The following is an 18,304-nucleotide window of genomic DNA, read 5'->3' as shown; positions in this document are numbered from 1 at the left end:
TGTACCATTGCATTAAATTACAAATTAATTTAGTTAAGCGAAAAGTTTTCATGTGTAATAATGGCATTTTCAAGATGTATATTATGCATCTCAATATTTATGCTGATATTGTCTAAATTTGTTCTCTAGTTTTATTTATATATTCTATATGCCTCATTATTATTTTTGTTGTGTTATTAATAACATAATTTGTTGTAGATTATTTGGAGATTGTGAGATGCAGTCTGGTGTGACATAGGTTTTAGACTGCCAACGTTTGCCATTGACAAAGAAAATGTTTTTCTAAAACCTGTCACACAATCTCCAAATAACAGTAACTAACAGTCACTAAACACCACATGTAATTTGTTGTATAATTAATTTAATAGTCATCTCATGTTAGTCATTGTTTTTTAATATTTGTTTTTTTTAATTATTATTTTATTTTTATTCTTTAAATATTTGCATTCTCTAACATTGAATTTCATCATGTAATTGGGTATAACTCGTAAATAAATAAATAAAGAAAGAAAAAAAGAAATGTTTTGGTGTGAGCAATCAATGACGTCAGAAGTAAATTATTGGCCTAAAAAAACAATTTCACTTCTTAGTCTAAGGTGGATAGGTAAAAGCCAAAAGCAAGGTTTTACACTCAAATCCCCACATGTTGATGTTTGTTGCCTCAGTTGGGGTGTTACTTTATTAATTCATATCGTTCGAGGAATTTCAGCGATTTTTGTGATATTTTCCATCTAAACAATCATGGTAAGTTTTTATTAATAATAGATACTAATAATAACAAAGTAAAATCTGTATCCTGTTAGTAGAACCATCATTTACAAAAGGGGTGTTTTTTATTTTATCAAAATTTAATACCGACTGCCGATCCATGGATTGAAGTGTCTCTGATCTTTGAAGATGTAATAATACATTGTACGAAAAAAAATTCTTATTTATGTAGTAAAAAAGACTGTTCAAATGCCCTAAAGTTCGGTGTTGGCATTAGTCCCATTATCCTTCCTATAACGTTTTTGATAGGGTCTGGCACCGGGGAAGCTTTATAAATTTAAATGCTAGAAATGATGCGTGAGAGCTAGAGTGAGTGTGGTGTTTAATCCTTTTTAAAAAGATAGTTCCTACTCACGGTGAGTTGTTTTGCAACGATCCGGATTTTGAGCCCTTAGCTCATCATCAGGTTGAAGGAGTAATACAAGCACGTCTCTTGACATGAACTCTTTCAACCTCATGATGAGCTAAAAGCTCGAAATCCGGATTGTGAGTAGGAACTATCTTTTTAAAAAGATTGAACATTAAATGCTTACTACCAACTCATTATCTTATCATAAAATTCTACCTAACAGACTGCTGCTTCAGAGTGTGTGGCAACGAGTTCCCGGAAATCAGATACATGCCAGTGTCCCACAAGGGTGCATTCTTTGCCCCATCCTTTATGTCACTTGTACTGCTGACCTACCTATACACCCTAATACTATCATCACTACTAACGCGAACTATCCGGAATTTTGTTCTATAACTCGATTCATATCCAAACTACCTCCAACAAACAATGTGCTTATATAAGACTGGTGCAAAAAGTGCCCATTGGGGGGGCGGGAGAAAAAAAAGTCATGCTCTCCACTTTACATCAACAACAAAGAGAAGATAGTTAAAAAGTTTTTATCGATGTCGAGGGTAAATTCCAATGTATATGACTGATCGAACCAGCAAGGATAGGCAGACGGTAACGACCAAATTACTGGTTTGGTACCACATGGAAAAATCTTACAAATTATATGAGAAAAAGTACAACCTCATTATTCATCGACTTAAATATCGGGTTGTCCGGAAAATAATGCAGGATTTTAAGTTTTCATTAAAAAAAATCTATATAAAATATTCTGTTTACGTTTACAGGATTACTCATTTGTATGAATGTCAACACTTATTAATCCTCTTCCAAATGATATTGTTTGTTTACCTCTGTAGCATTCCGCTACTTGGAAATAATTCAGTCATCCTTATAATGTCAAAGCGAGAATTTCGTACGATTTTCTTTTACGAGTTTAAACTCGGCCGAAGCGGAGCCCAAACGGCTAGAAACATTAACCAAGTCTGGGGCGAGGGTTGTGTTAATGAGTGCACTGTGCAAAGGTGGTTTAAAAAATTTCGGGAGGGAGATTTCAGCCTTGAAGATGAAGAAGGTCGTGGAAGGCCTTCCTCTCTTAATGATGATGTTCTGCGATCAGTGGTGGAAGAAAACCCCAAAACAACTGTTCGAGAACTTGCAGAGCAACTCAAAGTCAGTAAAACGACCGTCGCTGACCACCTCAAGGCGATTGGAAAAGTGAAAAAACTCGAAAATTGGGTTCCACACTCATTAAACGATCGCCAAAAAAATCAGCGCTTTGATGTTTGTGCATCACTTCTTTGTCGAAACAAAAATGACCCATTTCTGGCCAGAATTGTTACATGTGACGAAAAGTGGATTCTCTACGATAACACTAGACGTTCTGGACAGTGGCTCGACAAAGGAGAAGCTCCAATACATTTTCCAAAGCCCCCAACTCATCAAAAAAAGGTAATGGTTACGGTATGGTGGGCTTCATTTGGTTTAATACACTACAGCTTCTTAAATCCTGGCGAAACCATCAATGCTGAATCATACTGTAACCAAATTAATACCATGCATCAGAAATTGGCAGTAATGAAGCCCTCTTTGGTCAATCGGAAAGGGCCCATTTTGTTGCATGACAACGCTCGACCACATGTGTCACGTGTAACGTCACAAAAATTATTGGAGCTTGGCTATGAAACTTTGCCTCACCCACCCTACTCTCCGGACCTCTCGCCTACTGACTACCATTTTTTTAGACACCTGGACCACTACTTACAACACATAATATTCAAAAATCAAACGGAACTGGAAAATGCATTTATTGACTTTATCAATTCTAAAAATTCTGAATTCTACTCAGACGGAATTAATAAGTTACCAACACGTTGGGAGAAATGTATTGAGAGTATGGGAAATTATTTTGATTAAAGAACATTGCTTTAAAGTAACTAGTTTCTTTTTTTTTTGTTTAATACCAAAATCCTGCATTATTTTCCGGACAACCCAATACATCATCAAAAGAAATTGTTAAAAACGCCTATTATTTTAAATAGCTGATTTTACAGAGGTTGTATATAAATTCTTCAAGTTAAAAATATAAAAAATATTAAAAGCAACAAACAAAAAGAAATAGACAATAAAATATAATAAAAACCAAGTATAATCTAAAAATAATTATCAAGCAACACACTGGGAAGTAAGACATTATTTGATAATAAAATTAATTTTCATTGTGTTAAATTAGTAAAAAGCACTTTAACAAACATTCAATCTCAATGAAATTTAAAGGATTTTTTTTCCCCCAGGGCAAAAGCAAACAGGCACATAAATTGGCATCCCAAAGGTTTGCACATATGAAGAAGATGATAAGTTTAAAAGACCCCAGAGTGTAAGTACATTTTATCAAATAAATAATTGATTTTCGTGTAACATTAATTGAAGAAGGGATTTCATAGCTAAGCTATTCTTGTCCTGCTGAGCATGCTGAATCCCAGCCCAAACCATGACACCACCTCCACCGATTTGACGTTGGCTCAACAGTACTTTTTCTTTCTATAGGTCGTGAAAATCAAGACTATCCAAATTAAAATGTTTTTTGTCGCTAAAAATTACTTCTCTCCACTTCTTTTTTCATGAAACATGTTCAGTGGTGACTCACTTCCTATTGGATTTTTGGGCCTTTGAAAGAGGGGTGTTTGGATTTGAGTTTCATCCGCTTTAAATAGCAGGCTCTTGGTAGAATGCGTTGAAAATTTCGTATTTCCGTGGAAACTCCAGCTTATAAGCAAATTTCTTTCGCAGAGACCGCAGAATTGGATGCTTGGGCGTAGAATAGCCCTCCGTTCTCTAGTAGTTGTTGCCATAGGCCGTCCCGTACTCTTCTTCTGGCCATAATCACAGCCGATCCTAGTGAAATTTCTTATGTGCCTACTTATATTCAAAGTTGGAGCAATTTTTAAAATTGTAAATTTTTTTTCCAGCAATGCATTAATAACAGCCTTCTCATTTTCCGATAGTGCTTTCCCTCTTGGTATTGTAAAAATTTAAAAGAAAAAAATAGGTAATATATCATTTAAGAAGTATACTTTATTTGTCATATGTAAATATTTATATTTTAATACCAAATATTTAAAAAAAAAAGAACAAGATGGAATGAAAGAAGGATTAAAACTGTACTTTTGTAATTAACTTTTTTTAAAATATGTTTTGGTTAAATTGTAATATTTTGTACAGCTAATAACAAATAAAATAAGGGGTGGTGTATAAGTTTGTCAGGGAGTGTATACTGCCTAATGTTTGTAGAGCAATCTTATGATGTACTTGTTAGCTTGAAATCCGGATTGCTGCAAAAGAAAAGACAGTTTGTGAGTACGACTTTTGTATTCAATTGGTGCATTGTTTTCCTGCACCAAAAGTGCACCACTCAATGAATATTTGAAAACCATGATGTCAAATAAGGTCGGTCCAAGAGCAAATCCTTGGGGGACCCCCAGGTACTATACTTCTTAACGGTGACCTTATGCAATCAGTCTGTACTGTCATATCCTATTGGTTAGGTAATTACTAATTAAATCAATTATCATCATCATCATGTTAAATCATCTAAATCAATTTCAATCAGTCATCTAAGAAATTTAAGTTGGTAAGAAAAATGGCGGTAGCGAGAGCAATGTTGTGAAATACTCAAATGAAATGGATTCTGCTGAAAAATTTTATTTTTATTTTTGGCTTTAACAGAAAAGTATTCTTTTTGTAATATGAGAATCAAGTTTGGTCATTTTAATTCATGGTTTCTTCTTTATGAGTGGGAAAAGAAGAAAATCAGCTGAAGCCGTCTACTTTTGTCGTGTTAGTCTACGCTTTGTAACAGAACTGAAACATTCTCAAGTCAAAATTCACTCTCGGAACTCACGTCGGTACTCGCAGTATTTTTAAACCGAGATATATATTTCTTTAGTGATGTCTAGTCCTGTCAAAAACCGTTTTAAAATTACGTCCCTTATTTATTATTAATAGGTTTTATCCCGGGTGTGATTTCACGTGTACATAAAAACATTTGAAACGGCCGTTTTGAAATGATCGATAACACCGATGCAGATTTGACACCTTCACTATTATAAGAAATAAAGTGTTTCAGTTTGATAATTGTACGTGGAAATAACAAAATGTCTGTACATCGCGAGTTACAAAAGTTCAATTCGAGTCCCAACTTGAGTGCGGAAGTCGCGCCCATTCTGTTCAGGGACTGGGAAGACATAACGCAGGATTTTTTCGACAACATAAAAGTTCTGAAGTTGGGCGAGTTACTCCACGACGAGTTGTTCGGACTGTTCGAGGCCATGTCTGCGATTGAAATGATGGATCCGAAGATGGATGCTGGTATGTTATGCAATAGGCTCAAAAAGTCTTCACCGGATAAATTCGACACAAAGCTCAAATTCAGAAATTTCTCCGTGGGCGAGCAAATCGGGATTATCGACACCACTTGGGCCTGTATGGTGTCCTGGTTGGACGGCCATTCTCTGGCGCAGACGGTGTTCACCAACTGCTACCTCTACAATCCGCACTTGCTCTGTGAGAAATCGCTGAAGGCGTTTTGTATAGCTATTTATAAACTGATCGATATAATCCGAGATTTTGTCAATAGAGGGCTTGTCTTTGAAGAGGAAGATATTCAGCCTATGATATACGGCTACAGGCTTCATCCGGACGTTTCCGAAGCGAAAACTGTCTCTATGCTCAAGGAAGTAGAAGATGAGATGATTAAGAAGAAAAAAGCGCAAGCCGCCAATGAAGATGATCAAGGTGAAGAAGAAGATTTGAGTCCTGTAATCCTTCGCATTCGTTTCATCAGGATTTTCTTACAGGCCTTAATGGAGCTGTCAAAAAAAGAGGTGACTCCTGCAGGAGTGGCCGAATGTGGAAAACTGCTTTCTCTCTGTTCTGACCAGATTCCCGCGCTTATTGAATCGAATAGCAAATCTTGCCCTCCGGCCTATGTTTCGGAAGTTCACGGTCCTGTTATGATTGGATTTGACCCTTTATTCAACCAAAGGCTCCTGCCGCCCACCTTTCCCCGATACACGCATATTAAATCTGTGACTGAATCTTATAAAAGGTTGGACGAACTTTTTGTTAGGCTTCGACAAGTTATTAAAATAATAAATTACACATCTTTCCAAGCGGCGTTAGAACTGATGTTGGAAGTGAGCTGTACAAAGCCATGCATAGTGAGTAGGAGTGTGATGCAGCTGTTGTTTCTTCCACAGTGCAGCCGAGTGGGAGATACGATCCATTGTCTAGAAGCCATTAAAGATGCTGCAAAACTTTTTATTTCACCGCCCATACTTATGCCCAGATCTCCTTTGCTCAATAACGCTCAGGCGAAGGATTACTTGCAGTGTTTCTTTGGCCATTGTATTAGACCTTTTAGCAGTCTTGTTCAGCTCTGCGGTCACAATAGAGCTCGCCAAAGAGACAAACTGGCACACCTTTTAGAAGATTTTGCAAATTTACAAGACGAGGCTGAAAGAGTGGATGCCTTTCTCCATAACCTGCCGAATAAGTTTGAGAACTCCAGACCTAATTTGGCTTGTTTTGGTACATGGATTTTGTATCATACTATAAGAATAATGATAATGTTTCTCCTATCTGGTTTCGAGCTAGAACTGTACAGTACACACGAGTACCATTATATTTTCTGGTACTTGTATGAATTTTTGTACACCTGGTTGATTTCGTCGTTATTGAGAGCAGACAGCTTTCTTATCGAACAGGAGAACCAGAATGAACAGAATAAAAACAAACGCAGAAACAAACCAAGGAATAAGAAGAAACTGAGGCCTTACGTTAGGGAAATTACATTGAATCAAGCCCTTCATAGTATGTGCACCGGTTACTACAAGGCGTTGGTTGCCATGAAGAAAGAAGGCAAAATCCCTTATCCCCATCCTGAATTTGACAACGAGCGTGTCCGTTACGAGCACAGATTTGCACCGTTCATCAACATCTTGATCACACCCCCTCCTGTGCAGTACCGTGAGTTTAAAGAAATAAACAGCCGCCAGGAGGAAACTGATGTCTTGAAATTGTACACTCAAGGCTACAGGGCTTTCCATGAGGCAAAGACTCTCCTAGAAACAGTGCACAATCCAAACCAAGAAGTCGCGGATTTAGTGAGAGTCTCCAAAACCAACTTTATTGTATTGAAACTTCTTGCCACAGGACATCAAATCAGTTCTCCAGTTCCGGATTTTGATTTCTCTGTACATCGACATTTTCCTATTATAAAAATTTAAAACAAGTCAGTGCCCATTTAAATATTAAACTTTGGTCATTTTTCCTTATTTTTAATTATTGTTTGTAAATAATATTATAAAAATTAAAAGATAATTTTCCCAATATATTGTTTTAAGATTATTTATATAGATAATTGTCTTTCTACACCAATCAATACAGCAAAAACAATTTCTATAATTTTTATGTAGACCATTTACTTCCATTTAATTATTCTATGCTGTAACAGTAAAAATAAATCTTCAATTTCACACTCGTCAATAAAATCACAAATTAATAATAATTGTTTCATAAAGTATGTAAAATTAATTTTGTTGTCAATGTGCTTTCAAATTATATATATTTTAAACCAAATGTTACTGTATTATTTCTCATCTCTTCCCACGTTTATTTTTGCTGTATAAACATGATAATCTTTGTGAGATAAATTACTGATCACAAACTGAAATAAGCATCTTTGTGCTTTTTCTAAGTTTAGTTTTTAGTATTAAATTTTTTTTCATAGGTTTGTAACTATGAACAAATTGAATGTCAAAAATTTATTGTGATTTATTAAAACCTTCATAAAAAAAATAATGTGGTTTTTAGTTTGGAAAAGCTCGGGAAAAAGAAAATAGAAAAAAAGAAACCGGATGCAGTCAATCATGTGTAAGTTACTTGTGTTTGGTGTTTATTATCTTAACTGTAGAATAATATTTCTAATTATTATTATTCTTCTTTATTTATTTATTTTTTTAGACCGCAGGTGTCATCAGCCCTTTTTTTTCAGTACAACTCGCAGCTTGGGCCTCCGTATCATGTTCTCGTGGACACAAATTTCATAAACTTCTCTATCAAATATAAACTGGACATTATACAAAGCATGATGGACTGCCTTTACGCAAAATGTAATTACACTAAACAATATTGCTTTGTTTGCAATATTAATTCATAATTAATACATTCCTCCCCCTCCAGGCATACCTTACATTACAGACTGCGTATTTGCAGAAATGGAAAAATTGGGTAGGAAATACAAAGTTGCTCTTAGAATAATGAAAGATGACAGATTTGAAAGACTGCCATGCCTCCACAAAGGGACCTATGCTGATGACTGTATCACACAAAGGGTGACTCAGGTACTATGATATGTTTGAATTTTTTTTCCCATTTAGTGAAAAGTGTCTTAATCTGAGTGTTGTTGATTAGTAATTGTTATATTATTAAATTTGATTTACAGCACAAATGTTACATTGTTGCTACCAATGATAGGGATCTGAAAAGAAGAATAAGGAAAATTCCAGGTGTACCGATCATGTATATTGCTCATCATAGGTCAGTTTCCCATAGATTTTATTAATTTTAATAAGAATAAGAAACATTTATTTTATTTCTTTTCAGGTACACAATTGAAAGGATGCCTGATGCCTATGGAGCTCCAAGGGAGTAGTTTTAGTTTATGCTATTGGTTTTATTAAGTATATATATCCAAAATTCTTAAATAAAATTAACTTTTTTTTTTTTAATTTTATTTTGCCTTTTCATTAAGCGGGTCAAACTAAATGATGCACTATTCTAAAAGCTGTTGTTCAACAAATTCCCAAAGCGACCATGCCAGTGGTTTGGGCATTAAACAATCGGCTTATAGACCTTGTGGTCGTGTGTTCGATTCCCACTTTCACCCCATGAATTTTCTTTCACGCTCCCATTCTCCCAAAAGCATATATCTTATGTCAACTCCTCAATGAACATACTTTGGCTAATATAAAAGTTAAAGGCCATTAAAAAAAAATACAGATTTTTTGCACAAACCACTATTTTCTAGAACTTTATCTGGAATAATAAATTGGAGCAAGAAAATAATTTATTAATACATTATTTTATGAGGATAAAATAAGTAGGTTGTTTGCATCAGAATGTCATAATCATGCTTTTTTTTATTCCCACAAATGAGAATACACTTACCGCCACATACGTAGATGACACCGCCATATTAAAAGCCATCCCTCTTCTACACAAGCTTCACTCATGTTACAAAACCACATATCAACAATTGAAAAATGGAGCAATCTTTGGAAAATAAAGTTTAATCCCTCAGTCACTACATATCACCTTTACACTCCGTCGTGAGACTTGTCCTAGCATATACTTATACAATGAACCTGTTCCTCAATCCGACCTGTTCATCAAAGTTAACTATTTAGGACTTACATTTGATAGAAGACTAACTTGGAATCCATACACACGATTAAAAAAACAGACACTGAACAAACGATTTAAAATTAAAATGCTTTATTACCTAGTCAACCGACAATCAAAATTACCAATAAAATCAAAACTTTCGTCATACACATACCTACTCAAGCCTATTTGGATGTACGGGTGCCAAGTATATGGTTTAGCCAACTATTCCAATATTCAAAGATTTCAATCCAAAATTTTAAGACATTGTTTCTGCCCCTTTTTACACAAACAATAACACATTTCACAGAGATCTTCAAATCCCAACAGTTTTTTTCATCCATCAAAACATATTACAGACGTTTTCATAGTAAATTACAAAATCACACCAACACACAAATACAATTACTCAATTCCCTACCGTTACCACATAAACATCTGAAAAGAATATGGATAAGAGACCTCTTAAATGATTAATATTTCATTAATCCAGAGCGGCTGCCATTGGGTAGCTTTCTCTGTAATGCCTGTAATGCCACAAACACAAATTACCCAATCTGTTGTATATAATACATGTACAGTTGTAGATACAAATAAATGAAGTAAAAAAAAATTCTTAACATCAGAATAAAAATAAAATTGAAAGGAGGCAATGTATCAGATGGCTACAAAATAAAGCAGGAGGTTACTTATTTTTATTAATTTGGTTGATCAATTTTTTCATCTCTTTTATGGGGAGGAGATAAAAATGTAGTTCCACTGGTAAACTATAAAACCTTTGCTCCTCTTAAAAGGCGTAGAAATATTTAAATATCTAGTAGACTTTTGTTTATAGATGTAGGATAATAGCATAGAATAGAAGGGCATGGTGCGTGGGTGGGTCGTATTGGGTAGATCTCCGGGGCAGTCGAGTTGGTTGCTGCTCTCATGGGTGTGGGAGGTAGGGCTTCCTGGGCATGGAGATTTGGATTTTTCCACGATTATTTCAAAGCAAATGGTTTTTATCCTCCAAAAAAACTAATGAAAAATCAAATAATCTATATCTATATTATAAAGAAAGAAAGAAAGATGGTTTCTATGTAAGAGGCAATATTTAAATCTATCTGAAGTCAGAGTTTGATTAAATTTTTTTAGACGCATTCCTTATGATCATAGGAATGACATTTTGTCATATTATTGCAGTATCAAGTAAAGATATGTTTTGTATAGTCTTAGAAATACTCGGAAGGTTTGAGGAAAAAAGGCACAAACCTTTACGAGGAAGAAGTAAATTTTCCTCCCCCAAGCTTTTTTTAGTCGCATTTAATATTTTTAGCCTATTCTGTTCTTTAATATACAAATATAACATAATGTATAACAATTGACTAAGTGTGGACTGGGGTAGTAGATTTTTGCCTTTCATTATGATCTGAATGCTACGATTAATAAATTGCAAGAACAAATGTATAAATATGTGGTATTAGATTTGCATGAAGAATATTTCTCACATGTACAATGATACACATGTCAGTTTATTAAGAACCAGAAGTTCAGATAATTAATTTATTTTAATATTAGACGATAGAGACAAAACAAAAAATATGATAAATTCAAATCATTGTAAAAAGAAATAGAATGCACAGTAAAACCTCCATCATCCAGGGTAATCAGGGGGGTCCATGGAAAATAAAAAATCCTGGATAATGGAGTTATTTTTTTGTATACATTACTTTTATTAATAAGTATCCAAAGGAAAACATTTAATTTTTTTCAACTCATAAAAAATTTCCAAAAGGTAAAATAAAAAAACAGGCTTCACAGTAACGTTGACAAAGCGATGATATAGGCCTGTGACACAGATTAGATTTCAAAAATACTCCCCAACACTGTACAAACTTTGAAAGCAGTTTTTTTTTTCTTCAGAAGTCTTTCTGGAACACATCCGTAAATGGGGAAGGGTAACGAATGTGTTCAACAAAATTAGACCAGTGGGAATTTCATAGTAAAAAGATAAATTCTTCAAATCAGAAGTGTCTTGTGGCTATGCAAAATATATACCTGTGAACATAGTATACGTATACGAAGACCCGGACACGATAATCTAACCCAGGATGATATTGCACGTTTTACTTTAAATCTATTTCCATGGTTCCAAATTATTAGGACTAAAGGGTGGAAATTAAACAGTAAATAATTAATATAATGTGGTTTTATTATTATTTTTTATTTTTATTTAGTTAGTAAAGCTTGGTACAAAATCTGATTCTGCCATAAATTCAGATGATTATAAATCCAACGTAACAATAGGAAACTATCCATTTAGTGCTTCTAATTTTGTAAAAAAAAAAATTGATAAAAGGAATACCTTTTTCTTTTCATGAATTTAAGATTGAACATTGACCTGTAAAATAATTTTATATTTAAAGTGTAATGTTTTTCATGCTTTTCAAAAGTAACTCACAATATCGTCAATTTTCAAAATGCTCCTGACAGTTTCCGTAGCAAGGGAAATAGCACTAGTGGAGACTAACAAAGGTTGGACAACATTTTCATCCAAAATATCAGTGATCGAACCCTGTAAACAGACACAAAAATGAATTAAAGATTTTATTTTACTTTTAATAAAATAAATAAAGGAAATAATTTATATCAACCTTTCTGACATTAATGCCCGCGGTGTTTACACCCAAAGAATGTCTCATACGGAGTTCGGTCATAGCTGTGACTGGATTGAGGCCAGCATTTTCAGCAAGCGTGGATGGAATAATTTCCAATGCATTTGCATATTCTTTGATACAGTAAGCATCTACCCCAACAACAGTCCGTGCATAGTTATTCAATTGATAGGAGATTGTGGTCTCTGGAGCACCTCCACCTGCTATTAGTGCACTGGAAAAAAAATTTTTTTTCCCCAATTAATTAAGGTTTTTAGTTGAGTTAAAAAAGTCAGTGTCACAAGTGGGACTCGAACCCACGACCTTCAGGTAGATATGCCGCTACTCTACCACCTGAGTTATCGTGACTTCGATCCACTTGGATACATTATTATTATTATTTTTCACATGTAGTGTAATCTATTTGATTCTCGGCGACAATTGAAATGGACACGGAGAGCTTTAGTGAAGATATACTTCATTTTAACTTATGCAATTCACTACTTTTCGTGGTCCGCTTGACCAATTAATATCTTTCAATTAATTAAGATTTTTAGTTAAGATAAAAAGTCAATGTCACGAGCGGGATTCGAACCCACGACCTTCGTCTAAATACGCCACTGCTCTACCACTTGAGTTATCTTGACTTTCATTTTTCAAATGTATAATCTACTGGAAATGGCAAAAAAGTAGGGAAAATTCAAAAGGTGGGGTTGAGATGGGACGTTAGTGTCCGAGTGGATCGTAGTCACGTCAGGTCTAGTGGTAGAGCAGCGGTGTATTTAGATGAGGGTCATGGGTTCGAAACCCGCTGGTGACAATTTTTTTTATCTCAACCAATACCTTACCTAAAAGAATAATTAATTGAAAGAAGTTATTCGGTCAATTGTACCACGAACTCTAATGGATTTAATCCATAAAATGAAGTATATCTTCACTAAAGCTCTCCATGGCCATTTCAATTGTCACCGAGAATCAAATAGATTACATGACATTTGAAAAATGGCAAAAAGGAGGAAAAATTCGAATGGTTGTAGATTTTGATGGGAAGTTAGTATCTAAGTGGATAGAAGTCACGATAGCTCAGGTGGTAGAGTAGCGGCGTATCTAGCCGAAGGTCGTGGGACATCGACTTTTTTTATTGTAACTAAAACCTTAATTACTTAAAAGATATTAATTGGTCAAGCGGACCACGAAAACTAGTGAATAATAATAATACAACATGAGAAATTTATGTTATGGGTTACCGTTCTTTGACCAAACAACGCACGACACATAGAGCGTCATGAATAGACCTGTCAGCTTCTTCCAACACAAGATTATTACTTCCTCTGACAAGAATAGTTACTGTCCTCCCTGGGTTTTGGATACCGGTGACTTTGACAAATCTTGAACAGCCAGTCTGGATCTCTTCAACGAGTTCGGCGGAGGACAAATTTTCTGGTGTGAAGTGATCCACTGATGCGATCGGCCGACATCCCAAAGTCTAAACATTTCTGGTTTTTCATCTGATTTCAAAGTATTTTAATTACTCAGACATACCTTACAAATGAAGTCAATATCCTCCCTTTCGATATCCTTGACGACCATAATTTTCAATTTGTCAAAAAAATGTATAGCCAAGTCAGACAAGGCATCACGTAATATCGATTTTTGTACAAGGAGAAGATTGCATCCGGCTTTTTTAATCTGCTTGGTAATGTTAAGGATATATGTACGCTCTTCTCTTAAAATCCTATCCATGGCATTGTAATCCGTAACGATAACGTTGTGATCCATCTACGACAACAACTTATCACCACTTTTAACATTTAGATAAATCTAAATCACTTTAAAAAAAATAATAATACATCAGTTTTTGGTGGAGAAATACAAAATTGGATAAGACCAATTTTAACTTTTTCTAAACGTTTCGGTCCATTAACGTTGGCAGATTTGTTTGTAAAGACAAGTCCTTCAATCAATTCAGTGTCTTCCACAGTGCCACCAAGTTTCTTAATAATCTTAATGTCCTGGAAATTATGCATTTAAAATTTAATAAAGGACAAACAGTGAACCAAAACACTACCTTTACAACATAAAATCATAACAAATAAATTGTGGGCAGTTTGATGAAAGAAAAAATGAATAAACAGGGATAAACATTTATGCATGCAGTGTTAATCAATACATAAAAATTTCATGTTAAAATAATAATAAATCAAATACCTTCAAATCTACATTGCGATCATTCTTTGGGTCAACTACTTTTAATACAGCATGGACAGCAAGCGGTGCAAGTAGTGAAGAATGTTGGGAGACAACTTTTGAATTGAGCGAAGTTGAAGCAATTTTAATTAAGCTCTCCCGATCGCTGAGTTCAATGGGTATCGACATTTTCTTGATGATCTCGACTGACTTAAGAGCCGCTTCCCTAAATGCATCCGATATGATAGTCGGATGAATCCCCTTGTTCAGAAGTTTCTCAGCAGCGTCAAGAAGGGCCCCAGCTATTATAACGACTGTCGTAGTACCATCGCCCGCTTCCACATCTTGTGCTTGTGATAATTCCACTAGCTAAAATGTAAATCTTATTAGTTAAAAGCAAATATTTGTGATGGAGGTTATAAATACCATAAACATACCAATTTGGCTGCGGGATGGGTGACGTTCATCTTTTTAAGGATTGTAGCACCATCGTTAGTGATTGTAACATCCTGACCATGTTGTATCTGTAAATTTAATATAAATTTAACTTCTTAATGAAATAATAAAATTTTGGAATAATTATTTAATCATAAGATATTTAAGAGACCAATTAATTGTAATTTCTTTTCTCAACTTAACTTTTTTAGCTCACTCAGTGCTAAGTGGAATATTCGCAACACTCTAGTTTAAAATTAAATCCAATATCTTTGTACATTAGTTACAGATAATTTAGGTTTATCACAGTAAAATAAACAGTAAATCATGCTTTGTTTGCAATCCCATTTGCACAAAAAATAGCATTATGCCCTTCCATTCTGCTACTACTAATGACACGTGGTTTTGGCCAAAGTGTTTACTGAGTTTGTGGATCGTTTCTTTGTTGAGAATGAGTGATGACAGACAGTACTGCCTGGCGGTTTTAAACCATGTCGGTGGGTCGACGAGACCCCCCCCCCTGTTGGATTTGAAAACGTTTTTGTGGAATTGTCATATAGTATTCCATCAGCCTTGCCACATGACCTGTTTTCTAAGCATCCAACTATGCATCTATCATCTGAGTTTTCATGTTTGTTTTTTTCAAAAAAATTCAAAAATAATTAGTTTAGTGAACTAGAGAAGCATCCAGCTCTTTGGGACATGAGGACAGCGATTGCAAACAGGAAGCAAAGCTGGAAAGATATTTTCCTGTTTGGAAAGGAAAGAATGACAACAGAGAGGAATGAATTGGCTAAGTTTATATTATACAGTACAGTTTATTACTTTTGTTTTAATTATATAATATCTAACATGTTAAACAGTGTGCATTTACTTATTAATTAGATTGTAGAAGGTGCTATAAAAGTTGGCCAAAAATTAAGCATTGTTGTAAAAAAAAAAATTATCTTTAGCAGATAGTGATAGGTAGAAATTGGTTGTCATTGGTGTCATCTTCACCTTCATTGTGCAGTTTGACTCCATCTCTTGTTCGAACAAAATTATGCAATACTTCCAACTATGTCGATGGGTTAATGAAAAATGCGCCACTTGTTTGCCAGAATCCCAAATGTACTTTCAATGTATTTTTTGGTAGTGGATAATCATAACAGAGACAGGAAAAGTACTTGTTTTTAGTCATTGCATAAACACAGAGAGAATATAGCGCATTGTAATCATTGAAAATATATAAAAAAGACTTGAACGAGACTGGTCGGCTCCTTTGAAAAGGTAAAAGCTGTGAATGAGTATCAAGATTTGTTTAATTAAAATTAAATTTGCTTAAACATAATGATTTCTAGAGCTTGAGATAGCAAGGGTAGAATACTTATGGGTTGAAAATCATTTCCTTGGAGGAAGAAGGAAAGGGAAAAGTTTTTAATATTTTTAAATGTTAGTTTAGTTCTGTACACATGACAATATGTATATTTACTCGAACCAATTCACCTAGGTTTTCGCACCCCCATTTCTCTGCGTCCTTAAGACAAGCTTTTAAAATTTTAAACATAAATTAAGCTTAGGCTATTGCAAAAATCTGAGCACTTAATATTAAGACTTTTCGAAAGGGGAGAATTTAAAAAATTGAATTTAGACTCACTGATCATCAAAATTATACGGTACTTATTAGATGAGATAGAAACATGAAATTAGGTGAAAAGGTAGGTTTAGAGCAAATAAAGGAAAAAATTTGAAAATGTAATTTTCTCAAAATTAGTGCCGCTTTAGAGGAGGTATAGTTTCACCATAAAAATTATTATTACTTTCTGTATAGTTAGAAGCATGAAATTTGGTACAAAGGTAGGTCTTATATTGTAAAAAAAATGTAAGAACCTAGAAAAGGTAAGAAGAATAACAGTTCTTTTAATTTTATTGCTTAACACTTGGCCAGTTTCTGAATGATGATTAAAACATCAGGACCATGTGCGCTCACACAGGAGAGCGGGTAAAGGAAAGGTAAAGGATCCAGAAGAAATGAAAAAATTCCAGACTCCTCATTGCTCATAAAAGCACGAGTGAGGAAAAGTAGAGAATTCAGAAGAAAAGAAAAAAAGTGCCTCCTCATTGATTATAAAAGACAAGTGAAGTGAGGTTAGCCACAATTTAGATCTTACTACTTGGTAGGTTGACTTTTTTGGTAGGGTGTCTGGAACTTTAAACCTTTTCTTTGGAGTTCTCAGGTTATAGGCTAAAAAAAAGAAGACTTGGCCACAGAGTAAGTATTATATAAACTCTGATGGGTTAATGTTTATGGATGGGGTCTGGAGCCTGGCTTCTACTTCACAGTTAGGTTTTTGTTTGTAGATATTACAAATCATGACATCATGGTACCTGTAGTTGAACGCATATGATGTACATTCCTAATAGGGCCTGAATCTGGCCAAATTGGTATAATTAAAGAGAAAACTCTTTTCTTTCTCCCTGGACACGACCAATACAAAAATCCAAGAGGATTTCAAAACAATCAACATCATATGTGTGATGAGCATAGTGATGCGCCTACAAATGTTTGAGTATGGTAAAAACTTGGAACGTGAAACTTGCTGCAGATGGCCAGCAGGCTCCTCAGAAGACAACTCAGAGGCACATGTTTCTATTATCGGTTCGTCGAACCTGAACACTGACAATTCTCGGATGCCACGATTCCCTATACACGGTAACAAAAGAATAAAGCCCGAAGAGTCAACTTACCATTTTATCCATTCCTTTCGGTCCTAAACTGGTCCGAACAGCATCGGCAACGCCTACAACAAAATTCAGGGTCAATCGTACAACAAAAAATCGAGTATAATCTTAAAGTCCGGCTTCTAGATTGTCGTTTACGAGACGACCGAACCGGGCTTAAAGTTTGAATCGGACCCAATGTTCGGTCAAGTCCGTCAAGTCGAAAAATTAAGCCGGGTGTTACCTTTGGCGGCGTTCATGTTGCTGCTGCGGATTTCCGCCGGCTTCGATTTGTCTTTGTAAACTCCGCCTTGCCTCCTCGCATCTCCTGACGCGTGGCTGGTCATCCTCATTCGGTCGGATATGAAAAATTATCTGAAAACAACAAGAAACCGAGTTGCAACCACGTTCTCGTAATGCTAGAACGAACAGCTAATGGTCAAGACTAACCGGCAGGACTGCCAACCTTACTCTTACTCGCTATACAAATTTTTATCGCACTGTCTATAACATGCATAACGAATGACGTACGATTTAACTTTACGTCCTTTTAACAATTTTAAAAATTAAATTTTTTTGACTTAAAATGCAAAATTATTGCCAGATTTTCATCGAATTCGGAAGGGCACCTCAACCAATTTAATGCCACTAAAAAGATGACCAGTTTGGTGGGTCACGGATCTGACAATGAAAATTTCAAAAACATTCAAAATCTAATTTTAGTCGCAATTAAACGAGCATAAATCGTTGTTTAGAGATTAAAAAAATATTATTTTAGTGTTTATTTCATTGTTGTTTA

The 18,304-nt window shown here is 34.9% G+C and overlaps 3 protein-coding genes across 3 annotated transcripts; 2 read left to right on the top strand and 1 right to left on the bottom strand.

Annotated features, from left to right (window-relative positions):
• Positions 1-603: 603 nt before the first annotated feature.
• LOC106670264 (rRNA-processing protein FCF1 homolog) lies at positions 604-8,900 on the top strand. The gene is made up of 7 exons (XM_014400442.2): positions 604-744; positions 3,400-3,482; positions 7,979-8,038; positions 8,129-8,277; positions 8,348-8,508; positions 8,610-8,704; positions 8,771-8,900. The coding sequence occupies exons 1-7, from the start codon at positions 742-744 to the stop codon at positions 8,817-8,819; spliced, it is 600 nt and encodes a 199-aa protein (XP_014255928.1). The 5' UTR covers positions 604-741; the 3' UTR covers positions 8,820-8,900.
• Positions 4,701-7,440, top strand: LOC106670263 (N-alpha-acetyltransferase 35, NatC auxiliary subunit). The gene has a single exon (XM_014400441.2). The coding sequence runs from the start codon at positions 5,260-5,262 to the stop codon at positions 7,390-7,392; it is 2,133 nt and encodes a 710-aa protein (XP_014255927.1). The 5' UTR covers positions 4,701-5,259; the 3' UTR covers positions 7,393-7,440.
• Positions 8,901-11,734: 2,834 nt separating the features above from the next.
• LOC106670283 (T-complex protein 1 subunit delta) lies at positions 11,735-17,959 on the bottom strand. The gene is made up of 10 exons (XM_014400469.2): positions 17,750-17,959; positions 17,533-17,585; positions 14,808-14,894; positions 14,392-14,739; positions 14,034-14,195; positions 13,726-13,962; positions 13,431-13,669; positions 12,184-12,418; positions 11,991-12,104; positions 11,735-11,930 (listed from the first exon to the last, which is right to left on the bottom strand). The coding sequence occupies exons 1-10, from the start codon at positions 17,856-17,858 to the stop codon at positions 11,913-11,915; spliced, it is 1,602 nt and encodes a 533-aa protein (XP_014255955.1). The 5' UTR covers positions 17,859-17,959; the 3' UTR covers positions 11,735-11,912.
• Positions 17,960-18,304: the final 345 nt, after the last annotated feature.

Source organism: Cimex lectularius, unplaced genomic scaffold (genome assembly GCF_000648675.2).
Source record: "Cimex lectularius strain Harlan isolate CLEC.00 unplaced genomic scaffold, Clec_2.1 scaffold327, whole genome shotgun sequence".
Taxonomy (NCBI): domain Eukaryota; kingdom Metazoa; phylum Arthropoda; class Insecta; order Hemiptera; family Cimicidae; genus Cimex; species Cimex lectularius.
Note: the sequence above shows the minus strand (reverse complement) of the source record. Positions and strands in the feature narration are given on the sequence as shown.